Here is a 22,222-nt window from a genome sequence, read left to right on the forward strand (position 1 = left end):
GAAACCAAAGTCTAGAAGACTTCACTCCAATACCCAAGGTCACATGGATAATAATAGAAACAAGAGAATATTAATCATATTCTACAGCTCATTAAAATTGGCAAAACATTTAACAGATATCATCTAGTCTGAGACTCACAAAACTCCTGCAAAGCAAGTTCTCCAGGTATTATTCCCATTTCACTTCATCTCTGTTTCCCTCAGTTTCCTTATATGTAAAATGGAGATAATAGCAGCCCTGACTTCCCAGGGTTGCAGAGGCTGGAAACCAACCCAGATTCTCCAGATCTCAGAGCCAAGTCCTTTCTCCATGTCTCTCAGAATCTGAAATCTGGCCATCTGTTTGCTCCTTTGTAAAAGGAAGGGATTGGACCAGATGACCTCTAAGGTTCTTTGCTCAGATGCTGTGATTCTCTGATTTCAAATCCATTATTCTTGCCACCATTCCACAAAACACAAAAGTAGCAAGTCCTAAGGTTCTTGTCATCCCAACCCTCCGAGACAAATGAGACTCTGAAATATTCTCACAGGCAGTTGATGACAAAGCTCAACCCAGTCTCCTGAGTAAGGGTGTTTGCTGCACTGCATCCCACTCCCACTTTGTTATTTTCCACTTAAACTAAAACAGAAATTATTGCCAGACATGGTATAGTTGCACAGAACTTAATAATAATAGCTAACATTTAAATAGTGCCTCCTATGGGCCAGTCATTGTACTAAATGCATTATAATCATTATCTCATTTAATCCTCACAACAACCCTGGGAGCTAGGTGCTTTTATTATCCCCATTTTACGGTGAGGAAACTGAGACAATTAGAGGTTAAGTGACTTGCCCAGGATCAAATAGCTAAATAAGTGTCTGAAGCTGAACTTGAACTCAGGTCATCCTGACTGCAAGCTAGAGCCTCTGTGCTAATTCCCTAATTCTCTCTTCTTATGAATTGTCAGGGCATCCTCTTTCTCTTGTCCATCCTCAGGATCATCCTTGGTTGCTCATTCTTACTCACCTTAATACATTCAGTTGGTATTTATGCCTGTATTGTCTCCCTCATTAGAATGTAAACTCCTTGAGGGCAGAGACTGTTTTAGTTTTGTTTGAAAAGCTCATCTAGGTGCTTATTGTTTGTTGACTGATGCATCCATATTAGGTTTGGAACTCTGCCAGAGGTATATGGAAGCCAGATCTTACAGGTTATCTATCCAAAGCCAGTTGCTAAATGATAAGTGTAATAATTTATATGTTAAAAATCAAAGTTTGATCTATCTATCTATCTATCTATCTATCTATCTATCTATCTATCTGTCTGTTTGTCTATTTGTCCATCCATCCATCCATCCATCCATCCATCCATCCATCCATCCATCCAACCATTCATCCATCTGTCTCTTGCTCTCTGTCTATCCATCTGTCCATCTATCTAAACCCTTACCTTCCACCTTAGAATAAACCTGTGATTTGGTTCAAGGCAGAAGAATGATAAGGGTAAGACAATGGAGGTTAAGTTACTCTTCCAGGGTCAGACAGCTAGGAAGTATCTGAAGTCACATTTGAATCCAGGACCTCTCATTTCTAGGCCTGACTTTCAATCCACTGAACCACCTAGTTGCTCTCTTTTGGCCCCTTTCTAACATCAGTGCACAGTGAAATTAATTCTTATTCCCATTCCCCCATTTCTGGATTCAGGAGAATACAGAGGAACCTCATTCATTCGATATCAATAACTCAAAACATACAGAAAGTACTACATGTGATTACCTTTTATATCTTGCCCTTAACAAAGGCGACAAAAAGGGGGTTCTTAAGCCAAATCTTAAGGAAAACAAGATGATCTTTATTAGAGAGATTCTGCCTGCCCCTTTAAGGAGATATGAGACTGATCATTAATGGTCTAGTTAGAACTCTTCCCCACTTATTGGTACTTTGAATCCCGTCTTACATAGAATCTTTCAACTAGTTAATGAAGGACAGTCACTTCTTGTCATCAGAGGTGTTCAAGATGGGGCTGGATGTCCCACTGGGGTTAGGATCCTCTGGAGAAGATACTGGTTTGGGATGTGAGGTTGACAAAGGTGAAGTCAGAGGTCCTTTCCAACATTTCTTGTTAAGTTTCATTTGGATACCAAGAAGAATATTCTGCTTCCCTGTGATTCCCTACTTCCCAGCTCCATAATATGCCCCATTCTCCAAGAGTCCCAGTTCTATCTTTTAGCACCAAATGGAATAGTCTTGTCTGTGTGTCATGAAAGGAAACATGCAATATAGTTTACAGGACTTTGGATTTAGACTCCATAGGACCAAGGATCAAATATTGCCTCAGACACTAACCTGTGTGATCTTGGACAAGTATATAACCTCTCTTAGCCTCAATTTTCTCATCTATAAAAGAAGGAGTTGAACTTGCTGCCCTTTACACCTCAAAACCTATTTCATAAATCATTGCAATAATGTCTTATAGAAAGATGGAGGTCCTGGGGATTCTTAAAGGAGCCAAAGCATCCTTGTTGAAGGATGTCCTGACTCCTAGTTTTGAGGATAAATTTAGCTGAGCTTTTTCTGAAGACTGGGGAAGCTTTTTTTTTTTCCTTCTCATTTTCCAATCCTGGGGGAGAAGTATGGGGACCTTTAATTTCTCTAGTAGTCTATTCCTGTGGCTAGCTCAGGGCTTCTCTCTCTCTCTCTCTCTCTCTCTCTCTCTCTCTCTCTCTCTCTCTCTCTCTCTCTCTCTCTCTCTCTCTCTCTCTCTCTCTCTCTCTATCTCTATCTCTCCCTTTCTCTCTCTCCTTTCTCTGTCTCTCTCTCTGTCTCTCTTCCTTTCTCTCTGTCCTTTCTCTTGCTCTCTCCTCTATTTTTGTCTCTCTGTCTTTGACTCTTTGTCTCTGTCATTCTGTCTCTGACTTTGTCTGTTTTTCTCTCTGCCTCTCTCTTCTCCCTCCTCATTCTGTCTCTCTCTCCACTTTTGTCTTTGTCTATTTCTGTCCCTTTCTGTTTCTGTCTCTCTCTTCCCTTCTCCTCCTCCCTTCCCCTTCTTTATTTTCTCTCTCTGTGGGTGCCTTTCTCTCTTCTTACTTTCTTCCTCTCTTCCTTCCTGTCTCACTTTCTCTCTCTCCTTCAATCTGTCTCTTTGTCTCTCTCTTCTCTTTCCCTTTCTCCCTTTCTCTGTCCTCTGTCTCTCAATTTCCTCTTTCCTTCTGCTTTTAGATTATCTCTGCATTGGATTATAGGAGCAGAGTCTAAACACTTAAGCAATTGTAAATCCCCCCTCATATGGAAGTCAGTGAGCTGTAAAATATTTAAACTGGCTACAGTTGTACCTCATTTGTTTACCAATTTCCAGTGCTCTGCTAAAAGGTAACATGCAGGAAGAGAAATAAGATTTCCGTACTCTGAATCAAGTTTCATAACAGTTTCTCTGGCGGGTCCAGGACCCACACTCACTTCCCCAGGTAGCTTCAGTTCTTTGTGGACCCCATGCTCTGGTCTGGAAATTGCTCTTCTACTTCTTTGGAGGTAGATGAAGTCACCTTTGATTTGCCTTCTCCAGTAGAGAGACCCCTCACTGGGACTGCAGGAGCATCTTCTCAACACCCCTCTTCTGAATAAGCTTTGGATGTCCCTTCCCCCAAGTTGGACTGGCCCAAGTAGAGGTGACCAGGTCCCTGAGTCCAGTGTCTAGTGACACATGCCACAACAACCAAATTCAAAGTAAGCTGAAATATGTTATTATCCCAACTTTATAGATAAGGAAATTGAGGTTCGTGGAGAGTAAATGACTTGTCCAAGGTCACATAAGTATTCAGCAATAGAACCAGGATTTAGGTCATAGAAAAGCAGGCCCAGAAGATCTATAGTGGGAAGAGACTTCATGGGCCAGCCAAGTCTATCTCCCTTCTTTTATAGATGGAGAGATAGAAACTCAGAAAGGGAGTAAAGTGACTTCCCATTCTGGAGGCCATATTTCAGGGATTCCATTAAGAAGATAAAGCTTTCTAGCATGAGTTGATCAAGATGGTGAAGAACCCTGAGATGGAAAGGATCCTAGGGGTCATCTGGTTCAATAACCCTATTTTTTGGAAGAGGAAACTTAAGCTTAGGAACAATGAGTGAATTAAAATCAGGTCTTCTGACTTCCAGGTCCATTACTTGCCTGATGTACTGCTCTGCCTCCAGGATTCTAAGTCATAGATCTTGGAGTCTGAGAAATGGGAAGAGCTAATCCAACCCCTTCACTTTTTAAAAATTAACTTTTAATTAACTTTGAAAATGAATAAATAAAATAAACCAATCATAAATAAATCAATAATTTAATAAAAGTAATAATTAACAAATAAAACTTTTAAAATATGTTTTAGAATCAACACTGTGTTTTGGTTCCAAGGCAGAAGAGTACTAAGAGCTGAACAATGGAGGTTATGTGATTTGCTCAGGGTCACACAGCTAGGAAGTGTCTGAGACCACATTTGAACTCAGGATTGTCTCTAGGCCTAGCTCTCAGTAATCTGAGCCACCTAACTGCTCCCTAACCCATCCACTTCTATAGATGAATAAATTGTGAACTTTTCCTCAGAAAGGAGAAATGATTAGCCTAGAGTCACACAACACCTTAGGGACAAAATCTATCTTATGTAGATCTCTGGGCTAGGCACACATGGAAGATTCAAAAAGAAGAAAAACAGTCTGTATTTCTGTCTAGCCTAGATACAAAGTCCAAGTAGAGGATAATCTAAGGGGAAGGGAGAGACCCCTGATAACCAGGAGTTTCAGGAAAGTCTTCCCTTAGAAAGTGGCACATGAACTTACCATTAAATGAAATTATGGGCTTGAAGAAGTGATGATGGGATGGGATGATGAGGGGAAAATAGGGGACCCAGTTTGGACAAAGGCACAAAGGTGGGAGATTTATATGCAAGAAGTCTGGAAATCAGCCTGGCAATAGTTTGAATTGTATCCTGGGGGCAAAAGGGAGTTATTGAAGGTTTTGGGAAATTGATAGGGGACAAATCTATGCTTTAGAAAGATCTGGTCCCATAAATTTCCCAAAATCAATGTTTTAGAAAGATTTTTTTTGGCACTGTGTGGATTTGATTGGAGAAGGGAGAGGCTGGAAGCAGTATCCACTTAGGACATTATAGCAATCATCCAAGTGAAAAATAATGAAGACCTAAAGTGGTGCTGGCTATGGCAAGGAGACAGATGTGGGCCATGTGATGACATAATATAGACAAGACTAAGTATCTGATTGGATCTGGGGATTGGTTGAGTAAGAAGGAAGAGCATTCTTGTTCCAATGAATGGATCCTTTGGCCAAAGTTCTACCATGTCTTCACCTTTTGTCTGTGAATATCTGGTCTCATGTGGATAAGATTCCTAGTGTAGACATCAGGCTGAACTAACCAGGACTTTATCAGGACTCTTCCTCAATAGAACACATCTTTCCAGTTGTGAATTCCCTTTAGGATTTTGTATTTGGCTACAAGGGACTTTGTGAGATACACAAGGCTTGGGGATCTCCTGGAAATGGAAGGATCTTCCTTCCTTTCCCTACCCATAGTTCCCTACCTCCCACATTTGAGGGGATAGAGATTGGATTTGGATATCCCTTCCAAGATATAAAATGTGCTGTTCCCCTATACTACCACCCCCTCTCCCAGTTCTTACCTACTCAGTCAAATAATTGTTTCTAAACCAATTTTCTTTGGTTAAGATGACTGTCTATGTGTCCCACTCCCTGTTGGGGCTGGCTCCTGAGAACAGAGCAGCCTTTTGTGGGGGTGGTGGAGAGGGAAGAGATCAGGAATTGCCCATGGCTTATACCAGGCAATGTACTCCAGGTAGCAGGAACACAATTGGGATGTGAGGGCAGGGATGTCAAAAGAAGCTACCTCCAACTGGGCAAGGCTAAACAAGTATTGGAAGCTGGCTAGTACATTTTTGTTTTCTAGCTGCATCTTCACCCCCGGCTCTCAAAGGAAGAAGCATGCTTAAGTCCCTTCTTTGTTTGTCTTGATACCCCTTTTTCTTGCGTATAAAATGTCTGAGTGCTACTACCCTCCACCTCCTCTCTTGTCTACTGACTCTTGTCTGTCTCTGTTTTGTTTCCCCTAAACCCATAGAATCTGTCTGCCTCTTGTGTTCTTCTCTCCTCAATCTCTCTCTCTCTCTCTCTCTCTGTCTCTCTCTCTCTCTGTCTCTCTCTCTCTCTGTCTCTCTCTCTCTCTCTCTGTCTCTCTGTCTCTCTCTGTCTCTCTGTCTCTCTGTCTCTCTGTCTCTCTGTCTCTCTCTCTCTCTCTCTCTCTGTCTCTGTCTCTCTCTGTCTCTGTCTCTGTCTCTGTCTCTGTCTTTCTCCCCCTCTCTCTGCCTCTCTCTCTCCTTTCTTTCTCTTAAAAATCTCCCTATATGTTTGCTTCTCTTTCTCTTTTTCTCTTCTCTTAGCTATATAATCTGTAGCCCTCCCCCACCTCATTTCTCTCTGTCACCTTTTTTCTTTTTTCTCTCCTCTCTCTCTTAAACATCTCATATGTTTGCCTTTCCTAAACTCTCTCTTTTCTCTTAACTGTAAAATCTATAGTTCCCCACCCTCCTCTCCCCATCACCCAGTCTCCCTTTCTGTTTGTCTGTCTCTCTTTCTCTCCCTCCCTCCCTTCCCTCTTTTTTCTTCCTTCAGCTTTAAAAATCTTCCTATTTTTCTACACCTTTTCTCTCTTCTCTTAGATTTAGAATCTATGACTCCTCCCTCCCTGTTTTGCCCCTCCTCATTTTCTTTTCTTATCTCCCTCTTTCCTTTTGTCTGTTTAACTTGCCCCTTTCTCCCTTTTTCTGAAATCTTTGAAATGTATCTATCTCCTTCAGTCTCTTTACCTATCTGTCTCCGTTTGACATTTTGTCTCTCTGAGGTCTCATTCTTTCTTTTTCTGTCTCTCTCTTTTCCGCTTTCTTCTCAGATGTAGAATAGCAGCAAGACTTGTGTTTTTGTCTGAGAATCAGGCAAACAATATTGAAAAGCCAAATATTACTCTCTCCTCCCCTCCACCCTTTCCCAGCTGCAGGATCCCACCCAGATCATCACTTCTCCAAGTCAAATGAATAGCTTTATTGTGATCAACTCTAGAATATTTCCCTGTCCTTTCCCCCTTCTACTTTGGACATTTCTCAAGATCATCATACCCATTTTAAAGCAGAGTAGGGCAAGGCACAACTTTTGAAACAATAATACCATTCATTCTTTTTCCTTTGAAGTGGTGAGTACAGACATTTCTCCCCCACCTATTTCTTTCCATCTCCATCAAGGTAGGGCACTGATTATTCCAATTTATAGATTGGGCAACTGATGTACTTAGAGAGGCAACATAACTTGCCCAAGGCCACACAGCAAGCTGGGGGCAAGTCATAAAATATTTTCAAAGTTTTTTGACATGTCCAAAAAAGAACTCATTATTTTCACCCACTAACTCCATCTTTCTTCCAAAATTCTTAATTTTGGTCGAAAGCATCTGTCCTCCCAGTCATCAAGTTGTGTAACCATGAAGTCATCTTGGTCTCTTTGACTTTTCCCTTTCCCAACTCCTCCCCCCACCCACGCCCCACATATACAATCACTAGCTGAATCTTGTTGATTCTACCTTTGAAATCTCTCCCATCCATTTCCTCTCTTTCCACTTAAAAGGCTGCCATTTTAATTCAAGACTTTATTACCTCACCTGGACAATTTCTACAATATCTTAATCAGATTTCTAGCTTCCAGCCTCTCCCTTATCCAATCAAACTTCTGTATAATTGCCAAGATTTTATTCCTGGAGCACACATCTAGCCATATCACTCCCCTGCTCAGCAGTTTTAAATAGCTTCTTATTACCCCTAGGATAAAATACAAACTTCTCAAGTTGGCATTTAAGGCTGTCCCTTCCCTCTCACCTCTGTCTCTTTGAAACTAACTGCCTTAAAGCCTCAGTTCATATGCCATGTCCTACAGGAGAACTTTTCTGGGTCCTCCGAATTAAGAATGCATTTTCTGTCCTTCTCAAATTATCTCAGAGATGCTAAACCATTTCTATGTTCTGTTCCCTCTCAGTGCAATGTAGGATCCTTTGGGAAAAGGAACCATATAATGCAGTAGAGGCTTTGGAGTCCAGAAGATCTGAGTTGGAATTTTACCAGAAACAATCCCTAGCTGAGCAAAACCATTTATGTCTCTGAGCATGATTTTCTTGTTTGTAAAGTAGGGATAATATTTGCCCTTACTTCACAGGATGAGTGCATAAATTAAATAAGCCATCGACATTTACAATACACTAAGATTTTTGGGACACCCTGTACATAAAGTGCTTTTCAAGCTTTAAATGTTAGCTATTATTGTTCATAGTATTATATTTGTACCCTCAGGGCCTAGTATTATTCCAAGTACATAGAAAGTTCTTAATAAAGACTTGAATTAGATCACATCTTGGATTTAAATGAAGGTCTTTTGATTTCTTTCTGCAGGGCTTTTACCAGGGTCACACACTTGCTAGGATCACACAACTAGTAACTATCTGAGTCTGGATTTGATCTCAGGTCTTCCTGACTCCAAGTTTAGTGCTCTGCCTCTTATACAAGAGACATATGAAGTAGTAGGCTTGGACCTGGGATTTCCCTGACATAGGGAACTAACTGTCAGATAAGGAAAAGTCCAGCTACCAATATAGGTTGACGCCTTCTCTACAAAAGCTAATTTTGAGAGTCTCCTGGAGCACTTGCCCAGGGTCACACAGCCAATATGAGACAGAGGTAGGACCTGAATGAAAATCTTTCTGGATCAGAGGATAGAGCTTTAGATATTGTGTCTCACTGTCTTTTGGAGAAACTAAGACAAAGTGGAACTGCAAAAAAAAAGCCAGAATGACCATTCTACTACTTTTCCAATCCTTTGTTCATTCATTCATTCATTCATTCATTCATTCATTCATTCATTCATTCATCCATCCATCCATCCATCCATCTCATATATACTGATACAACTGCCTGAAGATGCTACATGGTAAGCAGGTTATGCTATAGGGTGACAGAACTCCAGAAGGCCTGGGTCCCTATCTCAAGTAGTTGGTGCACATTTAGTGATGGGGAATAGGGAAACAAATACTGAGAAGACTTCTTTGTCCCAGATGAGAGTGCTCATTTTTACAGTGACCTCTCATTTCATCCTTGCAATAACTCTGGCAGGGTGCTGCTATTATCCTCGTTTTACAGAAGAGGAAACTGTAGCAGACAGAAATGACTTGGCCAGGGTCTACCTATCTCTTGCAGGCATGTAGTTGTAGGCCAGAGACCAAATAAAGCTCCTTCCCTTAAGTGAGGAGGGGTCTTGGTCACTGATAGGAAAATGACCTAGCCATTGGCCTCCAATAGACCTCATTCTCAGACTTATAGCCACAGGAGCTGTTCCTAGGATTATTCTATCCAGCTCATGCCTAAAAGAAGCATTCTCAAGAGAACCCACACACTACAGCTGTTTGGTTGGAGATCTCTGTATTTTTTTTATAATTTGGATGTTGTTGGTTGGTCAAGAATGCCGGCCTCACCAGAAGCAATTCTGCTTTGCAGAGGGGCCAAGCTCATTGTAGTCTGAGCTGGACATCCACATCTGCTGAAAAGTTGACAGACTCGTGATGACAGAAGCACCAATCCACACTGAAAGGAGGCGGTCACTGGGGGCCATGATGTTGACCTTCAGGGATCCCTTCATAAGGGACTGTATCTCCCTCCAGAGTCTCCTCTTCATCCCTGGGCACAAGGTGGAGCCCCCAGACAGGATCAGGTTGTTCAGAAGATCTTTCTGGAAATGGTGGCTGCTTTTCAATACACTTTCGGTGACTAATGTGTGGATTCCAGGAGCTGAGGAACCGGCCTTGGAGGGCTGAAAGAGACACTCTGGTACTTGGAACAGCTCATCCCCAATTTGCATGGTCTGACCATCAGGAAGGATGTAGTTATATATGGAACAGTCTAGGTTTTCCTCTTTCATCCGCTCATGTGGATCAGGTATGATATAGCACAGCCTTTCTTTGATGTCAGTTATGATGTCCTTGCTGCCCGTGTTCATCAAGGAAATGCCTTTCTCCAAGAATAACCCAGCCAGGTAGTTTGTGACATCCCCCCCTGCAAAATCAGACCTGGATATGCTTTGGAATAGGCAGCGACCCTGGTAGATGGGGATGACGGCAGTTACACCATCCCCACATTCCAAAACAACGCCTGTGCTTTTCCCTGTGGCATAGAGTGCCATGAGACCTTGGAGAGCCACGTAGAGGGCTGGCACTTGGAAAGTCTCAAAGAAAATCTCTACCATCTTGGCTCGGTTCTCTGGGGGATTCAGAGGCGCTTCTGTTAGGAGCACAGGTCTCTGCTTGGGCGTCTCTCTGAGACCATCTTTGTACAGATGTTCCCAGATCTTTTCCATATCATCCCAGGAGGTGACAACCCCATGTTGCATTGGGTGGTTCAATGTGAGGATACTTCTATTATCTTGGGCTTCTTGCCCAACATAATATGCCTTCTGCCATGTATTTGCCATGGAGTTGATACTTTGGGGATAACCTAAGACTGTAGCCTGGATGAATCGGGGATTCTGCTCTCCTGATATGCCTACTTTACATAAGCCTGATCCATTGTCGAAGATGGCAGATGGTATTTTAGTTATTTCAGAGGCTATCATCCTGCCTGATGGGGGACTGGAGAGCCATGAATCTATGATGAGAAAGTAGAATGCAATGCTTGGTTCCAGGTATTCTAGAATCTTATCTTCACAAAAGCAGACATTCCGAGTGCCTCTTATTTTGGAGGAGGGGGGTGATGGTGGTTGTAGAGCATATTCTTTGTCACACAAGAAGATGGATTATTGATCTTCTTGAAGATACTGGGCTAGGGGCAGCTAGATGGTCAGTGGATAGAGAGCCAGACCCAGAGATTGGAAGTCCTGGGTTTAATTCTGACCTCAGTTACTTCCTAGATTTGTGACCCTGGGCAAGTCACTTAACCCTATTGCCTAGTTCTTACCACTCTTCTGCTTTGGAAAGAATACATAGTATTGATTCAAAGATGGAAAGTGGGGTTTAAAAAAAAAGATACTGAGTTGATGGTTTCTACTTAGAGAGGGAAGCGTACTTCCATTCCTGCTACTCCTTTGAATCTATTCCCTTCAATCTTCATTTTTAGGACTATCTGTATCCTCTAGGAGTATCAGAGAAGCCTGGCAGATAAAGGATTGGATTTTGAGTCAGGAAAATCTAGGTTCATGTCCTACCTCTGACTCTTATAGAGCCTGCAGTCAGGAAGATTCGAGTTCAAATCTAGCTTCATACATTTACTAATTGTATGTCCCCCGGGCAAGTCATTTAACTTCTGTTTCTTCATCTATAAAATGGGAGAAATAGTAGCACCCATCTCCCAGGGTAATTATGAGGATCAAATGAGATAATAAGTGTAAGGCACTTAGCACAGTGCCTGGCACATAGTAAATACTATATAAAAATTTTATTGTTATTTTACTAATAGTAAGTTATGTGAAAATGGGCAAATTGTTGAACCTCTAGCAACTTCCTGGGACCTATCTACTAAATCATAGACCCAGCAAATTTTCTGGTGTGTGCGTGTGTGTGAATCGAAGGGGATCATAGCCTTAGAGATGGAAGGGACATGGGAGGTTATCTAATCTAACTCCATTATATCAGATACAGAAAATGGGGTACAGAGGAAGTAAATGGACTTACCAAAGGTCACACAGATGGCAAAGGGTAGATCTAGGATTCAAACTCAGCTCTGCTACCCTTTAAATACATGGCTTTTTGGTTCTTAACTCTGCATCCTAATGAAATGGAATGGAAAACAATTATTATCAATTTGTCACATTTTTACTATATGCTAATGCTTGGGGTGTATGGGGTGCTTAGGGAGGAGTAATATCTTTGGTATGGAGGGCTTGTCGTGCCCTCCTAGGGCAGCTCTCCAGCCTCTGACCCTCACCTGACACCCAGCTCTCACTTGTGGCTCCCAGTAGCTGCTAGCATGCGGCAGCGGCCATACCCCGGGCAATGGCTTCAACAGGCCAGCTAAACCTTGTGAGGGTAGCCATCAGGTCGTCGTGGACCCCTGATGAACCAGGGCTTTGCTCACCCAGCATGTGAAGACTGCTTTGGCTGAACAGATGGAAGAAACCAATAAGAAGGTTCAACGGCTGAGATGGCGACGCAGCAAGGCACTGTGGAGTGCTCAGGGCATGTTGGAGCACAAAAGACAACACGGCCATCCAATGCAGCTGAGGAAGTCTCCAGATGTAACGACTTTTCGTGCCAATGGACCCAGGCTTCCAACGCCGAGAGAGTGGGACTGTCTCTGTGCATCGACTTTTCCACTTAAATTTTCATGCACAAGTGTCTTTGTGCACAAAAACACACAAAGACAATAGTCATCCTCGGTTACCGAGAGACTACTACTACTACTATATGCTAAACATATAAGTGAAATAATAGAGATATAAATAGAAAAGTGAAGGAGTTCACATTCTAATGAGGGGGAAAATAACACATTGAAGGATTTAGCTGAATCAGGTTGATGACAAAGCCAAGGAGTCATAAGAGTATAGCAACAGGGTAGATGGCAAGGCCTGGTGGACCTTAAGGAGCAATTGTAAGGTCTATAGCAAAGTCCATTGGCCACCATAGTACTAGGAAGATTGTAGTTGGCAACTCCTTACTTATTCAAGCAACATCAGAGGCTGTGCCACTCTCCAGTGATTGTCAGGAAAGGGATAATAGTCTTGAGATTTAGAGTAAAGGTGGGACTCTGGGTTACTTCTGACAGCATTCAGTATTTAGCCAGAAAGGAGCATCCATTGTTTCCTGAGGACTGGGCAATGGGAAGCTGAGTTGGGAAGGGAAAGGTTCTGACTCCTGAAAATTCATGCTTTTGTTGGAACCTCAGGGTACCTAATGGGTGAAAACTATTGGGAGGGGAACTAGGTGGCTTAGTAAATAGAGCCAGACGTAGAGTTGGTAGGTCCTGGTTTCAAATATGACTCAGATACATCCTAGCAGTATGACTATGAGCAAGTCACTTAACCCCAGTTGCCTAGCCCTTATTGTTCTTTCTTGAAACCAATACTTAGTATTTATTTGAAGATAGAAGGTAAAGGTCCTACCAAAAAAAAAGATACATTGCATCTTTGTCACAGATACTTCCAGGATTCTAATATTGACATGTATTCTAAAGGGCATTGGACTGATGAACTGAATTATTATTTTCTTTTTCTTTCATCAAAATACTCATGTATCTTCCTGCATCCTGTGCATATGAGAGTTTGAGTGTGTTTGGGGTAGGGAGAGAAGAGCTAGGGACCAGGGTGGATTCCTTATCAATAAGAATTCACATTTTTCTAAAATAAGTGGAGAGGGGCACCTGGGTGGCTCAGTATATTGAGAGTCAGGCTTAGAGAAGGGAGGTCCTAAGTTCAAATCTGGCCTCAGACACTTCCTAGCAGGGTGACCCTGGGCAAGTCACTTAACCCCCATTGCCTAGCCCTTACAACTCTTCTGCCTTAGAAACAATACACAGTATCAATTCTAAGATGGAAGGTAAAGGTTTTTAAAATAAAATAAGTGGAGGAAGACTTATAAAGAGCAAGAAAAACCATTCAAACCCGGGCTCTTTTTGGAAAGCTGGATATTTAAGCGATCATAGATTTGGCCCTAGGCTACCAGAATGAGCATCGGTAACTTGGATAAACCATGGATGGTATTTCTCATCAACTCTTATGATGCCACAAAGTTGAGACACTAAGTGATGGAGTGAGGACCAGACAGATCTTGACAGACTGGACAGTTGGCCTGGATCTAATAAGATAAAATTGAACAAGGATATAAATATAAATTTTTATACTTAAAAATCGACTTCATAAGTATGTTGAAGGAGATATGACTTATAGTTATCAAGTACTTACTATGTACAGGTATTGTCTGAGGAAATGCACCTTGGAGGTGTGTGGCGGGGGAGTGATGCAAATTCTTACAATGAAAATTAAACAATAAGCCCCTGGAGCTCATTGAAGCTGACTAGATGGCTCTGATGACACACAAGGTGGCACACAGAGTAAAGAATCAAAATTAGATTCTCTGACTCCAGTGAGTGAATGATAATTGAATAAGTGAAATAATAGGGATTAGAAATAGAAAAGTGAAGCAGACTCTTCCTGTTCTGAAGAACAGGAAGAACTTACATTCTAATGAGGGCAAACTTGCAAAGTGCTGAGCACAGGGCTTGGCACATAGTAGGCACTTCATATTTGCTCCCCTGCTAGCCTGATCTCATTTCCAGAAGCCTTGGAGTTTCCTCCTTCTCCCACTCCTTTCCTATTGATCAAAGAGTTCTTACTCCTCCCCAATCCATCCCTTCTTAGATTTCTACCTATCTCAGAATTCCCCAAGGCTAAAGTGAGGACTAAAGGTATGATCAGATGGAAATCTCAAAACATTCCAAACCTTTTCTTTCCTGCTAACACCCCCTTCCCCTCTCCCAATCCCCAAGAGCTTCCTTCAGTCCCCAGCTATATAACTGTGATCAGAAGTGAGCTGCCCAGAAGAGCCCAGCTCTTGGTACTTTTAAGAGTCATTCTGAAGTCTCTTTTGGACTGCTTTTCAGCATTGGAATGTTTCAAGAGTGCAGCACAGGCACAGGAAGCAGAGAAACTCAAAGCAAACATTACTGGATAAATATTAGCAGCAAGTACCTCTTGAAGGAAATTAAAACACGCCCCCCCCCTCTCTCTCTTCCCCCGCCCACCCCCCCCAGCCCCTCTTCCCTTCCTGCTCTCCTCCTCCAAAGACCTGGTTCTTTCCAGTCACCTTTTCTATTGATGAATTCTTTTCCAGGACTCTCTACCCTTTCACACACATTCTTTTTTAATTAAGTTGCAAGTCATTCCTCAAACATGTCTTTAATTTCCCCATGTCTAAGGCTTTTGCTTTTGTATATTCCCACTACCTGGAAAGTCTTCTGGTCTCCAGCCATCCAAATCCTTCCTCTCTCCTTTAAGGTATAATTCAAATGACACCTTCTCCAAGAAGGCTTCCCTGATTCTCTCCTCTCAACCCCCCCCTCCCCCAGTGATGACTTCCTCCTCTAAACCCTGCAGACCCTTTCTGGTAAATGTCCTAAGTCAGGGACAAATATATTCTGTTTTATATGGGCAAATCTTCCCTTTATATACCTTAAGAATTACTTATTAAGACTTTTTCTTCTTTTTCTGTCCCTCCAACCTTTGCTGGAGGAATATATTTCCCTTCCTAGAAATGTTTATGAACTTATCAAGCCAATCATGGGATCAGAGAAGCCAAAAGGGACATTAGAATTCTTTTGAGGTCAATTTCCCACCCTAATTTTTGCAAATGAAGGAATTGATAGCAAAAATGGAGAAACTGACTTGTTCGAGATGTCCAATCTGAATTCAGGTCCTGTGCTTCCTAGGACCAAGGTGCCTTCTCTCAGCAGGGACTGAAGAGTCATTCAAATCCTTCCTCTAACTTCTGTATGACCCTGAAAAAATTATGTTGGCTCACTGAGCCCAAGACAATTTCTTGGGATTGATTCACTAAATTTATCAGTGCTTCTTGAGGATATCCTAAAGCCTAATTTTTATATCCTTTAGTTACCTTTGCCCAAAGTCACACAGTTATGTAGCAGAGCCAGAAGCAGAACCCAGTTTCCCCCACCCTCAAGAGAGATTTCTTTGAGGCCAGAAGCTAGTTTTGCTTTTCTTCCTATTCTCAGGGATTACTTAGCATGGTGTCTGTACTTAAGTACTTAATAAATGGGCACAATACTTAATGCTTGTTCACTGACTGACTGTCTCCAGAGTCAACAGTGTACCATAAATGAGTTGAAGCCATGAATTAGGGAAGGAAACCCCCACCTCCAACATTTTTCATCCTTTTTTTTTTTACAAATTTTATTTTGTACCTTGTCACATAAGTCTTTGCTTGCTTCAGCAAAGAAATGTAAGAACTGCATGTCCGTAATAGGTTGGCTCATCAAACACATTTAGAAGCATCTTCTTTGGACCACAGATGTCCCAAATTCTCTGTAATCCATAGAAGTGACCCACATCTGCTTGAAACTGCTCAGTGATGTCACAATGGAGGCTCCAATCCATGTGGAGAACCATCTATCTGGAGGGGCTGTTATCTTGATGGGGATGTCCTTTGGGGCTTGCTGTTCTGTTTCCTTCATTAAGCGGTCATCTAGCCCTGGAAACAGGGAAGAGCCACCGGAGAGCAGAATATCCCCAAAGAGAGACTTCTGTATGTCAGTATCACACTTCAGGATACTGTTGGGAACCATTTTGGAGAGCCCTGGTAACTGTATACCAAGCTCTTCTGGGTCAAAGAGAACCTCGGGTCCCTGAAACAACTGGTCTCCAAAACGGATGATGTTCCCATCAGGAAGTCGGTAATCTCTTGAGACTTCCTCAGGTCTCCTGCTCAGCTCCTTTTGTGGATCTAAGGCCACATAGCACAGCTTCTCCTTGATGTCATCCACCAATCCTTTGTCTAGGGTACAAGGGAAAGTCCTCCCACTGTTTAGCAGCAGTCGGAGGAGATAGTCGGTAATATCCTTCCCTGCCACATAGAGTTTGGAAACTGCATGAGGCAAGGAATATCCCTCAAACACAGGGACGGTGCAGGTGACACTGTCTCCACTGTCCACCACTAGCCCTGTGACACAAGCTGATGCATAGAGAGCCAAGACCGCTTGGTCAGATAGGTAGAAGGCTGGCACTTTGAAGCTCTCAAACATCAACTCTGCCATTTTCTCCCGGTTGTTCCTGGGGTTCAAAGATGGTTCTGTCATGAGTACTGGTCTCTCAGAGGACTTAATCCCAAGTTCCCAATCAAAGAGGTGTCTCCATAGCTGCTCCATGTCATCCCACATTGTAATGATGCCTCGTTCAATCGGATTCTGCAAAAATAAGGACTCGCCCTTGTATAAGGCCTCCTCCCCAACATAGTACAGTTTCTGATTCTGCTCGCTGTTTCCCATTTTGTACCTGGGATGCCCAACAACTGTAGTGATGACATGCCGAGGACCTATCTCTCCAGACACGCCAGCCTTACATAGCCCTGAGCCATTGTCAAAGATGACGGCAGGAGTCTCTAAAATGTGTGGATTAAACATTCTTGGCGCATTCTCTGCTCACACTACTTCTTGCTTGTTCACTTGCCAAAATAAAAGTGGTTCCTTCTCTCCTTACACTGCTTTATGACAATTGAAAAGATCTTGGAATGTTGGATGACCCAAGCTTCTGGGGTTCTTGCCTTGCTAGCACAGAGATTGGTTGGTCAGTCCAGAAAGCTCTGGAGAGGCCCTCATCTTTGATCAACTAGTTGACCCAGTTTCCTTCAGTCAGTTTGGGGGCTAGACCTTTTCAAGGCTGCTTCTTCCCCTAGGTAACAATCAAGGCTAGGCAACCATTGTCCTGGGAGACCCTCCTCTCCTCCCACTTCTTGCCTATTGTCAGAGAGGAGTCAGATTCAGATCCATGATGCTCAACATACCAGCTTTTCCAGTTTGGTATGAAAGTATCTCAGAGAACAACAATGAACTGGGGAAAGGTGGGCAGGTCATCGAAACAAACGCCTCCACAAGTCAGCCAGGAAGTTTGTGTAAAAGCCCTTGTCCTCAAGGACTCTACTATCATGATATGCATAGGCAGGAAAAGATAAATCATAATAAAAGGCAAGTATATATCAGAAAAATCACATCGCTTTTGTGTTGGAAGGAACCCCAGATGCCATTTTGGTTTGGCCCATACTCTAAAGGAATTCCTGTTGTAACATACTTTGAGACATTCATTCTCTGCTTGGGGAAACCCTCTTAGAGGAGTTAGGACCCATTTCACTTGTCTGTACTGAACTGCCTATCCTTTGGCTAAAAAATGCTGGGAACCATGAAAGAAAATAGGTCCTGTGGGTTCAAGTCTTGACGCTGACACTTCCTGGCTGCTGTGGCTATGTCTATTGACATCTCTGAGCCTGAGGCAGAAATGTCTATGGTATGGTTATTGTTCAGTTGTTTATGACCCTCCTTTGGGGTTTTCTTGGCAAAGACACTGAAGAGGTTTGTCATTTCCTTCTCCATCTCATTTTACAGATGAGAAGACTGAGGCAAACAGGGTTAAATGACCTGCCCCGGGTTACACAGCTAAGTAAGTGTCTGAGACTGGATTTGAACTCTGGAAGATGAGGCTTTCTGACTCCATGCCCTGCTCTCCATTCGCTATGCCACCCAGTTGCTTTCCCCCAAACCAATCCCATGAGTTCCATAGTGTGCATATGGCCAGCCCCATTTTATAGATGAGTAAACTGAACCTCAGAGAGGTTCTATCTACCTTGCCTAGCATCACACAACTCAGAAATCTCAGGGTCTGGATTCAAACCCATACCTTCTGATCCCAGGTCCTGTTCTACCACAGTGCCCACCCTCCTCACTCATCTACGTAAATCCAAAGGAGGCCTGAATGAGATGCATGTTTGGGTTCTGGTTGGTTTCAAATCTTTATTTTTCTTTAAACTTTGTCCAGCTACCTCAAACAACAACGGCGGTGGGCGGCATGCAGGTAGTTCACTGGTCTGCAGCTTCCTGAGACAGACCCCTCTGATCTCTTGAGACTCCAATGTGGGGTGGGGTGGGGGTGGGGAGGAGTCCCTCACTCTTCTTAGAAACATTTCCGGTGAACCATGGTGGGGCCAAACTCCTTATAATCGGAAGTCGTGATCCACATATGTTTGAAGGATGTAAGGGAGGTGAGGATGGAGGCTCCTATCCATACACAATACTTCCGTTCTGGTGGGGCGATGATCCTGACGGAGATTCCTCCAGGAGCCTGGAGCTGGATCTCCTTCAGAATCCTCTCATCCAGACCATGGAAGAGCGTGGAACCTCCAGAGAGCAAGATATTACTATACAGGTTTTTCCGAACGTCAATGTCACATTTTCGGATGCTGTTAAAGAGCATCTTATGGACCCCGGGGGCTTCAACCCCAACATTTGCTGGCATAAACAGGGTCTCGGGGGCTCGGAAGAGCTGGTTGCCAATTTTGATAATGTTCCCATCCGGCAACTTATATTCTTTGAGGATTTCTTCTGATTTAATCTTCATGGCTTGGATGGGATCGAAGGTCACATAGCACAGTCTCTCTTTAATATCTTTTACAATCTCTCTCTCGGCAGTGCTCACAAAGGAATGTCCACTTTCCAACAGAAGCCTCATGAGGTATTCAGTGATGTCTCGGCCTGCGACGTCGAGTCGGGAAACTGCATGGGGTAAGCAGTAGCCCTCATAGATGGGTACAGTGTGAGTAACCCCATCTCCACTGTCCATGACTATCCCTGTGGTCCGGGCGGAAGCATAGAGGGCCAACGTGGCTTGAACAGCCACGTACATGGCTGGCACCTTAAAGCTTTCAAACATAATCTCTGTCATCTTTTCTCGGTTCTGCAGAGGGTTGAGTGGAGCCTCTGTCAGCAGGACCGGGTGCTCGTTGGCCTGGACTCTCAGCTCACACTCATAGACATGCCTCCAGATATGCTCCATGTCATCCCAGGAAGTCACTATGCCGTGATCGATGGGATAATTCAAGGACAGCACCCCTCGTTTGGACTGTGCCTCTTCTCCAACATAATACTCCTTCTGTCCAGCTCCTAACATGGTGGCTTTGGCCTTGGAGCGACCAACGATTGCGGTGATGACTGACCGCGGGACATTATCCCCAGCAATTCCTGCCTTGCACAGTCCAGAGCCATTGTCAAATATCACAGCGGGGACTTCTAGGACTTTGGGGTCAAGCATGGTCAGGGAGCTATGCTCCTAGGTGAGATGGCTTTGGGTGAAAATTAAATGGATGGAAGTTTAGAAGGTTTGAAGTTCTAGACTGTTTACATCACACAGGGCCAGACTCTTCAAAGGGACTTAGTTGGAGTCTGCTACATTGTCACCCCAAGCCCAGACTGTTTCCTGGGGAACTTTCTCTTTCTGGTTTCTTACATTTCGGTCCCTCGGTACTCAACAATGGGTGATGAAGTAACAAAGCGTTGGGTGACAGGGAGGTAAGAGACAGGGGCAGGCTTGATTTCTTTCAAATCCAGAGAAGTTCTGCTCTGAGATGTGTCCGTGTGTGTTGTTACAGTTCCCACGATGACTGCTTTAGTATTTGCGGTTTTATCTTTTTCCTTCCTTCCTTCCTTCCTTCCTTCCTTCCTTCCTTCCTTCCTTCCTTCCTTCCTTCCTTCCTTCCTTCCTTCCTTCCTTCCTTCCTTCCTTCCTTCCTTCCTTCCTTCCTTCCTTCCTTCTTTCCTCTCTTGCTCTTCTTTCTTGCTTTCATTCTTTTGTATTTTTCTCTTTTTTCTATCTATGGATCACACATAAGCTCAATAAGGACAGGGCTGGTTTCATTTTTGTCTTTGCAGCTCAATTCTTCTCTTCCTCCTCCCTGTCTCTGTCAGATCTGTCTATCTGTCTTTCTCTCACACACATATTCATCCATCCATCTGTCAACATCCCAGTAGTGTAGTACATAAAGTACTGGCCTTAGAGCACAGGAAATATATGTTCATATCCTATCAGATATATAAAAAATGAGGGTATTGGAGTTGGTGGGCTCTAAGATTCTTTATGACTGAAGCAGGTCTAAAGGAGGCAGGGGGAGGGCAGGGAAGCCAGAGGGACTAGAAACTTTGGAATCATACATAATCTTAGAGTTAGGAGGAATATCATCTGCTATCTACTTAAAACAACAAATGAAAACTATTGCAATGTTCTTGACAAATGATTTTACTCAAGCTTGCATATAATCATTGAAAAGAAATCCACTATCTCCCTAGATCGCCCCCTCCACTTTTTAATGAAGAAGATGATATGATGATGATGATGATGATGATGACGATGATGATGATGATGATGAAGGAAAAAGGGGGAGGGAGAAGGGGGAGGAAGAAGAGAAGGAAGTGAGGGAAGGAAGGAAAAAGGGAGGAGGAGGGGTTGTGGGGGAGATCGTAGTGGTCATCCCCTTGTCCCCTACTTCAAGTCTGACCTCAGCCTGACTGATCACTACATTAGTGAAAACTACAGTGATCTGAGAAGCCCCATGGAAGCCACATTTTTGGAAGAGTCCCTCTGTTTTTTCCCTCAATTTAAATTTTTTTCCAGATTAAACATTAATGCAATTTTTAATACTTGTTTTCTAACCTTTTGCAATCCATATTCTCTTTCCCCTCCCTCTTCCCCCTAAAAGCACGTAATATGATATAGGTTGTACCTACTTTATCATAGTGTATGTATTTTCATGTTTATCATGTTGTAAAACAAAACATATTGCTTACACTAGAGAAAAATGAATTATATTAATATGTCGAAGAATGATATGTTTCTATCTGTATTCTGACTCTATTCCTCCCATAGTGGTGGATATTCTTTTCATTATGAGTCCCTTGGGAGTTGTCCTAGTCCTTGTCTCAATAATTAAGTCATTCACAGTTGGTTATCATATGCTATTGCTGTTACTGTGTACAGTGTTCTCTTGGTTCTTCTTGTTTCACTCTGCATCACTTCATATAAGTCTTTCCAGGTTTTTTTGTAATCATCTTGTTAATCAATTCTTATGACACAATAATATTCCATTACAATTATATGCCACAACTTGTTCAGCCACTCCAATGGATGGTTATTGCTTCAGTTTCCAGTTCTTTGTCACCACAAAAAGAGCTGCTATAAATATTTTTGTATGAGTAAGTCCTTTTCCTCTGAGATCTCTTTAGGACACAGACCTAGTAGTGGTATTTCTGGGTCAAAGGGTATGCTCTATTTTATGGCCCTTTGGGCATAGTTCCAGATTGTTCTCCAGAATGGTATGATCAGTTGACAGCTCCACCAACAGTGTATTAGCGAACAATTTTTAGTTTCCCAATTTCCCCACAGTTCCTCTAACATTTATAATTTCCCCTTTTTTGTCACATTAGCCAGGTGGGTAGGTGTGAGGGCGATATCTCTGAGTTCTTTTATTTTGCATTTCCCCAATAGTGACTTAGAGCATTTTTTCATATGACTAAAGATAGTTTTAATTTATTCATCTGTGAACTTCCTTTCATATGACCATTAGCCAGTTGGGGATGTTTTTGTATTCTTATCAGTTTGACTCAGTTCTCT

The 22,222-nt window shown here is 42.8% G+C and overlaps 2 protein-coding genes across 6 annotated transcripts; both read right to left on the reverse strand.

Moving 5' to 3' along the window:
* Positions 1 to 9,484: 9,484 nt before the first annotated feature.
* LOC100017586 (actin-related protein T2) lies at positions 9,485 to 17,434 on the reverse strand. 5 transcript variants are annotated; one of them, XM_056795974.1, is made up of 6 exons: positions 15,982 to 16,015; positions 15,446 to 15,558; positions 13,667 to 13,859; positions 12,145 to 12,363; positions 11,742 to 11,836; positions 9,485 to 10,719 (listed from the first exon to the last, which is right to left on the reverse strand). In XM_056795974.1, the coding sequence occupies exon 6, from the start codon at positions 10,685 to 10,687 to the stop codon at positions 9,551 to 9,553; it is 1,137 nt and encodes a 378-aa protein (XP_056651952.1). In that variant the 5' UTR covers positions 10,688 to 10,719; positions 11,742 to 11,836; positions 12,145 to 12,363; positions 13,667 to 13,859; positions 15,446 to 15,558; positions 15,982 to 16,015; the 3' UTR covers positions 9,485 to 9,550. The 5 variants fall into 5 exon arrangements, with proteins under 5 accessions (XP_056651952.1, XP_056651951.1, XP_007492098.1 ...); XM_056795973.1 differs by having other exon boundaries at positions 12,145 to 12,405; XM_007492036.3 differs by lacking the exons at positions 9,485 to 10,719; positions 11,742 to 11,836; positions 12,145 to 12,363 and having other exon boundaries at positions 13,673 to 13,859; positions 15,982 to 17,433.
* Positions 17,435 to 18,556: 1,122 nt separating this feature from the next.
* LOC100017553 (uncharacterized) lies at positions 18,557 to 20,053 on the reverse strand. The gene has a single exon (XM_001365170.4). It carries the CDS (start codon positions 19,868 to 19,870, stop codon positions 18,737 to 18,739), a length of 1,134 nt encoding a protein of 377 aa, XP_001365207.1. The 5' UTR covers positions 19,871 to 20,053; the 3' UTR covers positions 18,557 to 18,736.
* Between the last annotated feature and the right edge of the window lie 2,169 nt (positions 20,054 to 22,222).

Source organism: Monodelphis domestica, chromosome 4, assembly GCF_027887165.1.
Source record: "Monodelphis domestica isolate mMonDom1 chromosome 4, mMonDom1.pri, whole genome shotgun sequence".
NCBI lineage: Eukaryota > Metazoa > Chordata > Mammalia > Didelphimorphia > Didelphidae > Monodelphis > Monodelphis domestica.